At 32.6% G+C, this 15,547-nt stretch overlaps 1 protein-coding gene across 1 annotated transcript; it reads right to left on the reverse strand.

Moving 5' to 3' along the window:
• Nucleotides 1–3,191: 3,191 nt before the first annotated feature.
• LOC133171991 (uncharacterized) lies at nucleotides 3,192–13,984 on the reverse strand. Its single transcript, XM_061306786.1, has 4 exons — nucleotides 13,980–13,984; nucleotides 11,736–11,944; nucleotides 4,185–4,691; nucleotides 3,192–4,072 (listed from the first exon to the last, which is right to left on the reverse strand). The coding sequence occupies exons 1-4, from the start codon at nucleotides 13,982–13,984 to the stop codon at nucleotides 3,606–3,608; spliced, it is 1,188 nt and encodes a 395-aa protein (XP_061162770.1). The 3' UTR covers nucleotides 3,192–3,605.
• Nucleotides 13,985–15,547: the final 1,563 nt, after the last annotated feature.

Genomic DNA, 15,547 nt, shown 5'->3' on the forward strand with positions numbered 1-15,547 from the left:
AGGGGCTTTTGCCAGCATCCACGGGTTTCACAAACGACTCAAGACGACCTTTGTATCATCAGCCTTTCAAACATCTCCTCCATCTACGCCCTAAGAATTGTTTGCTGTAAGCTTATTTCTCTTCTAACGAAAAAGTTAACATAACGAATAGTGATCGATCTGAAAAAAAAACCTTCAAACAAAACAAAACTGTGAACAGGGCATGAAATAATATAAATATGAAATATATAAATTAAAGTAATTTTAAAGCTTGTGTTCGAACTATATATGCTAAATTAATATTAAATATCCACTGAATATAACATTAAAAGCACAGTATACAATTATGAAAATAAATCATATAGATAGCATCTTATATAAGAACTACATATAATTACAGAATAACAGCATAATAGAAAAATTAAATATCAACAGCATAAAATATTAAAAGTAAAGCACACATGTATAATCATGAAACAAGATAAAGAGAATTACGAAAGTACGACATTTAATTTTGATACCAAAGCGTAAAATATTGAAATGCATGTAATAACAAAACCATGCACAGCAAATAAATTTACAAGAGGACCATCGGTCAGAAAGCTCTCATTAGTCACTATAGCCCTGCTGTTCTTTATTGGAATACTGTTTTCCCTATATAATTCTACATAAAACTTTGATCATCGACTGTGGCCCACCCTACCCCTGGTGGTTATGTTTTGATCAAACCTGAATCTACATTTCCTGAGAATGCTTCCATATCTATATGACTAAAAATCATACCTTTATTCTTTAGAAGTTTTTTCCCATGTATTTCTATCATGGAAAACTTTGATTGTCCATTCTGGCTCCATCCGCTCAATGAGAGATGTCATGATTAAAACAAACTTTAGTATACATTATGTAATGAAGCTTTCGACTCTTCTAGATCTGGCCAAGTTGTTCTTGAGATAGATTTTTAAAGTTTTTTCTATATATGTCTATGTAAAGCTTTGATCGTCTTTTGTGGCCCCAACCTACTCCCAGTGTCCTGGTTTTTAAGAAAAAAATCTTGAATGTATACTATTTAATATAGCTTTCACATGAGTTTCAGCTCTTCTGGTTCAGTGAATCTTCAAAGGAAGATTTTTGAAATATTTGATTAAATATTCATTGACTTTTAATTTGTGATTAAATATTCATTGACTTTTCATTTCAGTATTTTCCTTGAAAATAAGTGCGGCCCTTCGTTGAACAAATTTAAATACCCTAGCTGCACCCAAGGATGCTTTGTGGCAAGTTTGGTTGAAATTGATCTCACAGTTCTTGAGGAGATGTTGAAAATGTGAAAAGTTAAGAAAGGAACAGACGTTCAGCTAGACAGATAGATAGACGGATAGAGGGACACCGGACAAAATGTGATCAGAAAAGTTGAATTGAGCTTTCAGCTCAGGTGATCTAAAGGACACAATACAGATTAGATATCCACAGAATATAAAATTACGAACTTGCATAGAATTATGAAGCCACATGATATTACCACAAAAGCACAGGATATAATTACGAATGCTTAGAATATAATGAAGAAACCACGGCATTAAATAATGAGACAACAGCATAAAATCAATGCATATTATGATGAAACCACATCAAGTAAAGATGAAACCACTTCGTGAAATAACGTTGATTCACAAAAGACAACTTTGGCGTTCCATGCAATAATTTTCTACTTTATTGCATTATCATGTGAGAGATAAAAAGATTGTATCATCCCAGAAAAATTACATACATTCGAATGTGAAATCGTGCAAAAAGTATTTTTCTACCATGACCGTATCAAAATATAATTATGAATCTTTATATTATACTAGTCTACGTGTGCACCGAGTCTTATTGAAATCGGACCAAACCTCTAGAAAAATAATCATTTTGCAAAAAAATCACAGATTTTTTTTTATTTTAGTAGCCATCACATCCTTCGTTAAATCAAAAATTGAGGTAAAGATATGTGTCTAAGTATTGTATGCATTTACTTGTGTACCAATTTTATTAAAATCGAACCAGAACTGTTAGAGGAGTGACATTTTGGCAGAATATCACAGAATTTCTGTAGGAATCATGGCCACATCGTAGAAATCTGCACTAAGAAACAAGCCGAAGCAATTGAATAAAACATTTCAACCATAAACAAGCGTTATCAATGATTTTATGTATTACTAGATAAGTACATATTTTTGAGTACATACATATTGAGATGCATAATACTATGATGTCAGAAGTAAGTTATCCTGCATTTTTCAAGTCAACATTGTTACCTGATCCCACCTCTGATGTTTTTGGAGGTCCATGTTTGCTCTGCTCCCGATTTGTTTTGTCTAAATGGACTTTGAGCTTGAATACAGTTCGTTATCTTCATATTTTACTGTGGCATTTTGACTGCTCAAATTTAATCTTAGATAGAGTAACACACTTACAATGGCAAATGCCTTCTGAAATGTTTTCACGTTTGCTGTTTTTTTCTAAAATGAAACATATTCTGCTGATTATGCTTTAAATTGCTTATTAACTCTGTACCGAACTTGACAGCTTCCTTAATCATTGCTTAACATACATATGAAACTTGATCCATTCATTCTACAGAGCGAGTGTGTTAAGGTCTCCCTTTGCTACCAAATGAGGTTTGGTACGACAATTTTCAACTATAATTTCAATTTTGTATAAACCAGTCACAGTAGCCTAGTGGTAGGGCGCTCGCTAGTACATACTTACTAGTATATACTATTACTAGTATATCGGGAGGCCCGGGTTCGATTCTCGTTCGCGGCGTCAAACCTAAGACGTAATAGGTAGTGACTGTTCCTTCGCCAAGCGCCCGGTACTAGAACTGAAAGTCACGAATCTTTCGGATGAGACCATAAAAACCGAGGTCCCCTGTCACGTTTGGCGCTGGCAAGATAAAGAACCCTCACTGCTCAAAGACCCTAAGTGCCAAGTATAGGTCTAAATTTAATTTAAAGCCATTCACTGGCATACGGTGACGCCTCTATATGAGCGAAAAAACTCTCAAATGGGACGTTAAACAACATACAATCAATCAATTCTGTATGGCAGTAATCTAACATACAGAATACTGAATAATTTAAATCAAAGAAAAAAAAACCTTAATGCATTTACTTACATTTCACTTATCAAAATTAAATTCAGAAAATTTACTTGGTAAATTGTATGGCGGATGTTTATACATGTACATGTATCAAGAAAAATCAGAAGAATAAACATACCTACATTGAACACCGATTACGATACATAGTATTACGGGTTACTGCGCAGAAAAGTGTCTGGTGATCAAGGGAAATTGAACATTGTTCAACTACAAAAAAGGCTTCCCTCTCATACATATTCTGTTTGTCCTTTATGAGGATGATAAAATCTTCAGGGGGTAAGATTTGTACAACATATATTTTACCCCATTTCTTGATGTGAATCTCACTTCAAACCTGCTTATTCTTTTCTCTGCAACAGCGGAAGGAACCGGTATTCAGTTTTCAATGATGTTTATTATGAACTTCTGAAAACGAAGATAAAAGTATGTCTGAAGCACACGTCCTATGTTTAAGAAAAATCAAACTGCAGTGTGCTTCCCCGGACTATTTGCACAGTTCTTTGCTTCCAAACAGAATATATCTGAAAACGGAACCAACTGTATTGTTTAATTTTCCTATTGTAACTAAATTCCATTTACTAACTTCCCCCCTCCGTTCTCTTCTGCCATACAGATGAAGCCCATAACTGTGTGACCATTTGTAATTCTGGTTATACAAAACATTCCCGTGTGGAAAAAAAAGGCAGTGATGTTCAAAGGCACAGATATACTGTGGATACCTAAGAGAGAGTTTTCTTGCCATTGTTACAGAGTTTCCTCCCCATATGTTTGGATTGTAGTTTCTGTAACTATCAATCCAGAGGTTAATAAATGTAGCGTTTTTCACCGCAAATATCAATGCGCTAGCCATTGATTGATCATGTGCCGTTCCCATGGTACAATCATGATTTCTGAATTGATTAAGTGATCTGAGGACGTATTGGTCTGTATCGATATATATGCCACCGTATTCTGAAAAAAAAATAATCAATGTAGAAAATATTTATTCAAATTTTAACACATTTATACAAGAATTTAGAATGTTTTTGAGAATAAAGTAAATTTGAATGAATCAAGCCAAGACCTCTTAATATTCTCAGTCTCATGATGTCAGCCTTGTGCTGCACCCAACTGATCTTCTTTCCTGAAATTTCGGTTGGTGGTATTATTTTAACATAAACGATGTTTCTAACAATATTTAGAAGTAAGTTCCACCACTTCCCGAAGGGTAAAACATCAAAATAAAGAAAAATTAAACATGGATTTTGGTATTTATGTGTACTATAGAAGCTCACAAAATAAATGAACTCAAATTCACGCTTTCCTAACCATATGTAGTGAACGATATTTGGAACAATGAGATCGTGTGTGCAGAATTTAGTAATGACCCTTTTAAGGCATTCATCTGGAAATTTATACACGGGAGAAGATTCTGAATTGTTGGTTGATTCCAAATAAACATGATCTTCGGAGCATCCAGGAATCAACTGTTTTCTTTCTTTATTAGATTTAGTGAAAAAGGTTTCATTCCAATCCACGCAGTGCACAGTGGTTTGAAATCGCCAATCCGACCCACCAATAGGTGAAAAATCTGAAACATAAAAAATGTCCTTCATGAACATAACTTTGGGGCATCACCTTTTCTGGTTGTTTTTTTACTTGCTTTGATTTTTTTTTTTGATTTGATTTTTTTCCGAAATAAGGGAGAACTACGCGATTTATAAAGTCCACAATAGCCACCCTTACGAATGTATAAAACTCGAGAATTTCTCAGTAATCTTCCTACTTTGAAACTAATGCGATACAGTCATTATTTGAAGTAAACTATTCACAGAAGTGTAACTTGGAATTAGTGCTGTTTTGACTGACACGTGGTGACATGAGAAAAAAGAAAGTAATTTTACGTTTCAGGCCCGTAGCAACGTATTTGAAAGGGGGAGCAAGCCTTAAAAATTTGACAAGCCAAACAATTATAATATTAATAACTTTTAAAAAAAAAAAGTAAATTAGAAAAACACCTGCCCAAACTCGAAAATCCTATTTCGTGGGATGGTTGGGTGGAGACCTTTTTCTAACTTTTCGGTACATTTTTTTAATGTAGGAACTTATCTGTGTTCGACAGTACAGCAAGAAAATGGGGGGGGGGGCTTCCAAATGTAAATAACATTGTCATAGTAGAACATGTAACCGGTAAATAAATTTACCTAGTCAAACTACAAAAAACTATTCTCAGAAGAGGGAGGGTGTTGTAAAGACGAATAATGACCCCGTAGAATAATGACCGACAGTCATTTTTTGACGTCTAAAAATGACTTGCTGGTAGAAAAAGTGGCATGACCGTTATAATCTGCATACTCTATGTAAAGAAAATTGACTCCCGTGGAAAATTGACCCTTTGCAGATTTTATCTGGTATGTATATTTAGATTATAAACCAAGAGGATTATTGGCCAAAATGCTTTCCTGAGGTAAATTGAGGATACATCGATGAAATGTTGGTCTCTTTAAATCTTACCAATAAATAATCTGTCTTTGATTATAAATTGACATTATTAACCGACTTCAATCTACAGTCTGTGGAATCGCTTCCATATTGATTGGAAAAATGTATCACTGTTTAAAAAGATTTCTCCCAAAATATATTTTTAAAAGAGAGAGAGAGAGGGAGAGAGAATTTTTTTTGTAATGTCTATTTCCGGTTAAATAAGTTGCGTTTGAGTGCAAGTTTTTTTAAAGTCAGTTATTTTACATTGTAACAGTTTACCTATACATGTGTGCAATTTTCGTACATATAGCAAATTTTAAAGTATCTTAAAGAAGGATAGGAAAAACGTGATGTTTTCGGGATTTGGGGTACATTTTCATTAAAACCTAAAAAACAAGCATTAATTAAGTAATTACTTTTCCATGTCTTTGAAAAACAAAGGTAGAAATACAAGCAATTTTAACCTAAACTGCCAAAAAACTTCCACAAATCCCCAGAAACCTCAAAAGAATGTAGTCAATAAAAAAAACTTGATCAGATATCCACTAGCAATACCCCATCGTGCATTAGTACTTGATCCATGTGCTTTATACATAAACATTTACCATCCTAGATTTTCTGGATGTTCTCCTTTATCAAATAAATGATAAATCTTGTCAAAGAAGACACTTCAAATCTTGTCGAACAGATGCAGTTTTCTAAGATTTTGCTTAGCAAATACCTAATGCGTCCGAACAATTCTGACCACAAAATTAATATTTTTTCTTCTAACGTACGAGTATAATTTTATTTAATTCATCCGAAGATGGAACTTGTTTGTCCACACAGATATCTTGTTCGTCCGAACGAAGAACAGACTTCAGACCTATTATCTTATTTTTCAAAACATACATCTAATTTGTTTGAACAATTATAGATTTTTTTCTGGGCTTCAACGGCACTATTACATTATATCCCGTATTTACTAAAGTTATGACCTTCATAGTTTGTTTGTTTAGTAAAAGTTATCAATATTCTAAAATTACAAATTTTTAACATTAAACATAGAAAAATGAAAAGTATAAATAAATGTATTTGCTAACAAGGTCATTATTACATGTACAACCCAGGAATTTTCGAAATGCTGACTTTGATTGAGACTGTTGAACACTTGTACCATCACTTATTTGCCTGAGTGTCCTGCCTCTGTTTAAAAATTGATCGTAATCAAAACATGCTCTAGTGTACCAAATAACCTGGGAACATCAACACCATATGCAAACGATAGTGGAATATTACTACATATATACATGTACGTCATTCCGTCATATAATTTAGTTTTTAGTGGCCATATCATTAACGTCTATAATCAGTAAAATATCTAAATATCTATTCACTTCGTGATCGGGAAGACCGGGTTCGTTTCTCATTCGCCGCGCAGCGTCAAAACTAAGACGAAAACATAGCTATAGATAGTCACTGTTTATTTGCCAAGCGCCCGGCAATAGAAGTGAAAGTTAAGAGTCTTTCGGATCAGAGTTTAAAAATCGAGTTCCAAGGTCACGCTAGGCTTTGGCAAATTGAAGAACCCTCATTGATCAATGGCCCCAGGTGCCGAGTATAGGGATAAATTTTAAGTCTTTAACCTCCATACAATGGCATTTCTATACAAGTGAAAAATTCATTCCCAAATGGCACGTAAAACCACATACAATCAATTAATCAATCAAAAATATGAAACGGATGAAAAAGAAACTAAAGGTAACAGTTTTAACCAATAGCCACTGTGATTTAACAACTGTACGATTTTTATCGTGTGCTGAGAACAAAATAGGTCTAATAAATAGAAACACATGACAGGTAATGTTGTTATTTTACATGTAAATTGCATGTTTATCCAGTATTCGTAAAGAAAAACGCAAGAGAATTAAACGCTGAGAACCAACCCTGACATTAATCACCTTTTTTTAAACTTTGTACTAGTATTACTCTATTTGGATGTGGGTATTTTTCAACGGGGTCCATTTCTTATAGGTTGCACATTTAAGAAACTAACTCCCATTAGGTTTTTTTCTACACAACATTATATTTTCTTCGGCTTGTGGTCATTTTTCGACGTCGAAATAACCCCTGGTCATTTCCTATTGGGGTCATTATTCGTTTTTTCACTGCACCCTCCCCAACACCACCCCACCATCACTAAGTACTACCGGCCCGCGTCTTACTATAGAAGTCAGTGGATTACATGTAAATGTACTCTAATCTCTCACTAGAATATTTAATCAAACTTCTTTAATCAGTAGTCATCATTTTCATTCCGTTTATTACATTTTTAAGTGCATAAAACTTCTTTTCTGAGCATGCATGTATAGTTCAAACGTCCTTCAAAGAAGATAATGCATATTTTCTCAAAGTACGAGGGTTGTTCGAAAAGTTCGTGGACTTCTGTCATATCTTTTTTTATTTAACGTCATATTATACCCAAATTTGGTAGAAATATTTTAACAATAAATTCAAATTATTTGTATGAAATTTTTTTTAAATATCTTGATTTATTTCAAATTTATTAGGAGTTAAAAAGTACGAAAATTGGTTCGCGGAGCAAGTCAAAATTTAGTAATTTACAAACAATACGCTAATTAAAGTCTGTAGTCATATCATCTGTAAAATGGCTCAAAACCAAATAAATCTAGACGATCAAATTAAGAATTGTTACATCGTTTTCATATTCAAAATTATGACTTAATAGTTTGCTTCATGGAAAAGAAATCAATATCTGACGATAGGTAGTCCTCATTGAAAAAGACAAAAAAGGTGACGTCGTCGAACGTCACGGAGAAGCAGTTTACGATACAATTTTCTGTTTTACTCTGGAAAACGTCAAAATAAATTATGAATATGTTGTAGAAAGCATGAAATATCTCAAAAACGGGTCATGCATATGTGTGTGTAAATGGCCCAGGCGGTATTTGAATGATAGAAACTCTGTATCAGACGAAGACGATCTGTGAGAAAACGGATTATCTCTAAAGAATCAACCCAAAAACGTTCATTTAGTAAGGTCTTGGAAAGGGGAAGGGATTTCACGGTTGCTGGTCTTGTGAAAGCATAGTTAAGCGATAAAAAAGGAAAACATTGACAATCAAAATTATGCTACTGGAACAATTGTTTATAAAATGAATTTCAATTGATAGAGACACGTTTTAAATGAGCAGATATTGGACCAGACTGTGTGAAATGTATAGGGAGAATATTTTGTGAACCTCATGACGCTATATTTTTACGTTATAATGTTGTTTAGTTTGCTCTGGGGTTATCAAACATGTTGATTTTAAAATAAAGTAAATTGATTTCTATTCACTTGAATGGAATGAAACTTCACACATCAACAAAATAAATATTTTTACATGTGATAATGTGCTTACAATAAATTTCTTGAAAGTAGTATAACGAGGATTGACATTGTCCACGAACTTTTCGAACAACCCTCGTATTTAAAAGAAACAGACAAAAGAAATGTTCTCTCTACTGCCTAATTTCTTTGTAAAATATGGTTCCAAACTACAACTTCTGGATGAAATATGGAGATAATGAACAGTATTCAAGTCCATTACAAGTAAAACGATACAAATCGGGAGCAAAGCAAACACCTTCAAAACTCCAAAAATATCAAAGGTGGAATCAGGTACCATGGAGGAATTTGCATCCTCAGCTGACCGGTCACACCCGCGGTGTGCTCCTTGTCATGATTGGGAAAAACGGCAAAATCCGTAGACATTTCAGTTTGTAATGACTTAACAATAAGTATGAAAAATGTCAGTCAGCATTTGACTCAATGATAGATTGTATTTTGCTGACTAGGTGATTGTATCGACCATAAAACTTGCGAAATGATGACTTCAAACGAGATTGTTGATATCCGTGTTTCATCAACATGTTTGTAAATAGCTTGTCTTGTTTGAGAAATTGTTCATACGTAGAGCATGCTCTTGCGTTCGAATCAACTGGGAGACAATAATCCGATATGCAGGTGAAAAGGGTATATGGCTACATAAGTAATTATGGATGTTTACGATTGAAAAATTAAAGTCATCACGTTTATCATAAAGCTTTGTTGTTGGGTTACCATTTATGTCTTTTTCTAGAAAATTGTCCAAACATGTGTTAGACTCTAAAATATCTTTTTTTCAAGCTCACTGGGATATATCGAGTGGAGATAAAAATGGAAGTAACTATTGTTAATTGATAATACGCCGTCGATATACCTAAATGTCGAGTTAAAGGCCACAGCAAGTGTTTTCTTCTTCTCGTGTAGAAGTTTTTGAATTAATTCTGCTTCATATTAATACAAAAATAGGTCTGCTAATAAGGGGGCGCAATTGGTACCCATTGATATTCCGACTGATTATCGAATCGAATCGGAAACACCATTTCGATTCATAATCGAAAATAATCGGACATTTCAGATTTCTTAAGTTTTATTTTTATTTACATAATTAAAAGCCCTGTATCATGTTTGTAGTTATACGCACTAGTGTCTAAATATAACTGATAAGTACACATGTAGGTCTGTATTTCAGTTTAAATGAATCTGCTGCTATTTTACTATATTTATTAAAGGAAAGAATCACACTTGCATAAATTTCAGTTCAATGAAAAGGAATTTTAATAGTATATAATTAATTTTTAATTGTTAACTAAGTAAATAACGTGTTTCATTTGTTATGACATTAATCATGTTTATATTAAACTACTGATAAGATGATAAATTTGTTTAAAAATTTTGATTTTTTTCAAAAGATGTTAAATTTTCTTGTTTTTTTTTTTTGTTTTGTTTTTTTTTTTTTGTTTTTTTTTTAAATTTTTTCCTGTTTATATATATAAAAAAAGTTCAACAAATCATCTACCTTCTAAATGTTCATATTTGAATTCATCAGTTTATTCAGAGAAATAATTTAAATTGTATACAGAGCATGTATAGGCATGCACAATAAAAATTCCAATACTTCTTGTGAATTCGTTTTATAGAATCAAAAAACACTAGCTTTGTGTTTCACCTCTAACTTACCTATAATTGTTTAAACTGTAAAAAATAATACACAGAGTAGGAGTGGAAAGTTGAAAATATAGTTTCAAGTGTGAGAGCAGAGGAAAATCAGGTTAAAAGACCATGTTTTTGAGAGTGGTGCTCTTAATAGCTTTATTTCGTCGTCAATTTCTTTGTTGCATAAAAGAATTATGCCTTGCATTAATAAAAGGGAATTTTATTTAGATTTAGTCATTATTATAATTTTCAAAGCATTTTTACGAATCATTCAGTCGCCCGCGTGGCGCAGTGGTTAGAGCGTCTGCTCTAGAGTCGCGGCGTAAGGAGTTGATCCTTACGTCGCGGGTTCGAATCCCACTGTGGGACGTGGAGACCGGTCCTTCGGATGAGACCATATAAACCGAGGTCCCGTGTCGTAGTAGGTGCTGGCACGAAAAATATCCCTCACTGCTCAATGGCCCTGAGTGCCGAGTATAGGTCAAAATTTGTAGCTATCCATCGGCAAGTGGTGGAGTCCCCATATGAGTGAAAAATTCTCGAGAGGGACGTTAAACAATAACAAACAAACAAACAAACAAGCGAATCATTCACTGACTCAGTATATACATGCATTGTTTAGTACAGGCGAACGGACAGTAAATTCATTATATGTGTGCACATGGAAGATACATAAAAATAATCAGTGTGACTTCTTTGAACAAAGAAAGGCCTAGGAAAGGAAACACTACCTAAAAAGTTAATATATATTAAGATTTAGCATTATGTTTAAAGTAGCTATATATGCATATATATAGCGACTATCGATTTTGGTGCTATGCTATCGATTGTCGGCATCGCCAACCTTTCAACGACGACTTTTCGATCGCTGGCGACTATCTCTGAATCACTAGTTGGAAGACTTGATTTCCAAAAACTACATAGATTTGTCATTTAGAAACTCAAGCATCTTTTAAACTTGAGAGTACTTGTTTGTACAATCAGAATGTTTTAACAAAATAATTTTGCAGGTGTATGTATGTGTGTGTGAGAGATAGAGAGAGAAAGAGAGAGAGATTCATTAAAAATCTGTTTCTTTGATATTCTAAAAGCATTTGTGGATTTAATTATAAATTCATTTAAACTTACTCTTAAACAGATTTGTATTATCTTTCTTTTTGTGTTGAAGATGATATTGTTCAGTTTCAATATCACAGGATTCCTCTTCATATGGAACATGCCCTGATTTCTTCTTTACTAATCGTGTAGGAATTATTGGAATGGTATCCTTTTTCAACTCCTTTTTCATACACATAAAGATTAGAACACAAGTAAACCCAAGAAGCAGGGAAAGAATGCTAAAAAACAAATAAGATTGAAACAAAAATGTTAATAACTTCTAGATCAAGGAAAGGAACAATGGTGCAAATAATATACGGTGCAAATTTTGATGCACCAGATGCTCATTTCGACAAAGTATGTCTCTTACATGATGCATGCTCATGCCAAAAATTCTTAATTAAAAAAAAAAAAACCTTTGAAGCTTTAAACATGTTTTCACATTTCATCTAAGTGCTCTAATTCTAAAATCAATGTACATCTAGAGTGCAAGAGCAACAGTAATTTGTAAAATTACCTACTAGTGTTTATTTTCGATAAATTACATGACAAAGACTATTACTTCTGAGATGTAACTTTAAGTATTATTTTGTGGAATAAGAGGAGAAAATGTGTATGCAAAGAAACTCATCTTCATCTCATGACCTTGAGTAGAATGAAAAATGGAGATAACGAACAGTATTCAAGCTCAAAGTCCATTTAAGGAAAACATATCGGGAGCAGAGAAAATAAAAGACATCAAAAACATCAGAGGTGGGATCAGGTACCATGGAGGAGTGAGCATCATTGATAACCAAATGTGCAATCTTTTAATACCATTGTTGTATAGCAAGCTTTCTCCAAGCCAAGCTGGAAAGCTGACTTATAATTAAAAGCACACACCACCCCCTCAAATCTGGCTATATAGTATAGATCTTCCTTCAAGGAGAGCTGTCTATATACATGTAGTGGTATTTCCCCCTTTTAAAGCCTGATTTCCCCCATGGAGAACCCATAAGTCCTATATAGTATAAATCCCTCACCATCTCATTACGGCTACATTTGTGGCGGACTATCCTTTTCAATACTTTAATATAATTGAGAAAACATACCTAGGACGTATCTGAGCTACATGTACATGTCCTAACACACTTACTAACCTTTTTAGCATACATCGGAAATTGCAATATAAGCAATATATTCTTTTATTTTTTTACTCCAGTTTACTAAAGTGTATTTTATATCACTCATTTTTATATTTATGGTTGACTTACATTTTAATTGCAATGTCTTCTTCATGAATTGTCATGGAAAAGCATGTATTACCGTCATAAACAGATAAATTACAATTACATGTATGCTATTTAAGGAGATTTATAAATGTAATTTAAAAATATGTCATAACAAATCAATCACATTTTAAATATAACATTTTTATAAAATCATAAAAGTCTGTTGGCACCACAATACATGATTGTATATATTATTATGTTTGAAAAAAACCTAATTTGTGATTTTACTTCACTTAAGAAATTATCAAAAAGATTAAATCGAATTGCTTAGAAAGAAGTAAATGAATGTCTGATTTCATATTTTTTTCATAAAGAAAAGTATTTCATTCTAAAACTAGAGGAACTTTGAGAAACAATCTCACAAAATGATTACCCCCCCCCCCCTTCTCCCATAGGAGTATAATGGCTAAGTCCATTTGTTTGTTATGGGAAAGACCAAAATAGCTTGTGCATTTGTGTATGTGCATGAACATTGTTATCATACTGACCATGTAAAAGATTTTATCTGAATTCTATTATGATAGTTTAAAATTCAAATCTGTTTATCATGTCATTACTTAAGTTAAATTTTTACATAATTCCAGGAATTAATACAATAAATTTAATACATATATATACATTAATTTATATACAAACAATTTTTCATGACAGAATATATAGTACATGTAAATGTAGTTTACGTTGTTTGATGTACAAAACATCAATTTAAAGGCAGATTGGGCTTTTCATATTGGAAAAAAAAAACAAAAAAAAAAAAAACAAAAAAAAAACCAAAAAACCAGAAAGGGAAATAATCTGCTTTGAAGGAAGATCTACTGTTTACATGTAGTAGCTTTCCCCCCTAAATCCAGTTTTCCGGGGGTAAAATCTACTATTAGGGAAAAGTTCCTTTACAACACCTGTGCTATGAAAAATATACAATTTTTTAAATAGTTTATTAGATAAAAGGACATTAAACCCATTGACATTGATTTCAATGAAATAAATATTTGTTAACACTTACCGCATTTTTGAATTGCAAAAACTGCAAGATAAAATCCTAACGCATTTTGGGTTCCTATAATAAAACAACGTAATCGATTAAGTTAGTACCAACCATTCTTCAAATTCTTTTTTTTATTTGAAATTCTGATAATTTTTGGTAACCTATATAATAATCTCTTCATGTGTAACATGAAAGAATATCAGCCACACATATTTGCAAGCGCCCTGTTAAAAAAAATGAAAGCGGACATTCAACTATAATATGTGCTTTAAAGAGGTAAGCACCTGAAGTATTGTAAATCAATTTTCCACGAAGTTTTTTTTCTAATAACTATTATGAAAAAGAATTAAAATATTATGGAGAAATGAGGGTCTTGTTTTTTTTTTACGGAAGGCCATTTAATCGTGAAAAAAAAAAACAATCCTCGACATATTTCAACATTGTAAGCTCTACTTAAAAAAACAAGACAATAAAGATGTAACATGTAGTAATATTATGTTTATATTTGATCATGATCAGAACTATATATATATATATATATATATGTGTGTGTGTGTGTGTGTGTGAGGGTGTGTGTGTGTGTGTTAATATGAAAAAAAAATCCATGAAGCATGCTTGAAGTATCAGGTACATTTAAAAATGCCGAGAAGAGATACGCAAGTTCATTCTGCATTGTAAATAACTTAGTCTGAATTATCGCCTATAATTGACAATGTTTGTTTGCTGAAATACTTTAATAGATAACTGCAAAATATAGATAGTTTATTCATTTATTTGAATCTCATCACCATTTTACAATAGTGTGTAGAATTTACAAGAACATAAGGATGACAAATAAAAAAGTAATAGATAGTTAAGGCATACGTGAAAAATAAAATACAAAAATTAGGACGTTACTATTAATGTGAAATATGGGAATTCTGTACGGGGGAGCACTTTTTAAGAGGGTCATTCAAAAAAATAATGAAATGAACGGTTTATCATAATAAATAAAGAAGCAATAAAATTTACTTACTCCTTTGCAAAAGGCGTTATTACGCTTTTGCAAAAGGTGTTATTACGCCTTTTGAAAAGACGTTATTACACCTTTTTCAAAAGGCATTATTACGCCTTTGCAAAAGGCGTTATTACGCCTTTCAAAAAGGCGTAATTATGCCTTTTATAATTATGCCTTTTCAAAAGGCGTTATTACGCCTTTTATTTTCAATACATGACTAACTTAGCCCACCCCGGTAGCTTAAATCTTACCCTTGGGACACGAATTTCACAATCAAAAATAGGGCTAATTTCTCAAAGTATAATTTTAACAGATTGTAATTAGATTTCCAGGAAAACGATTTTTAAATGCGTAATATATTTTCAATGTTTAACGAACTTAGTCTCTCTCTGATGCAAGACACCTCTACCAAAGGTCATGGATTTCACAAATTCTCATTATACCCATGCAAATAGTTTGCCTGCTTTTTTCCTAGAGGAGAGAAAAATATTTTAATTTTAATTTGACATGATTTTTTTAATATATGGACAGCAAAGCCCCAATTGCATCTGCCCATATCCATATCCTTTGATTTCTCTTAATTCGCATG

The sequence above is a fragment of the Saccostrea echinata genome, unplaced genomic scaffold (assembly GCF_033153115.1).
Source record: "Saccostrea echinata isolate AGI-Se365-2 ecotype Australia unplaced genomic scaffold, CSIRO_AGI_Sech_v1 ptg000054l, whole genome shotgun sequence".
Lineage (NCBI taxonomy): Eukaryota > Metazoa > Mollusca > Bivalvia > Ostreida > Ostreidae > Saccostrea > Saccostrea echinata.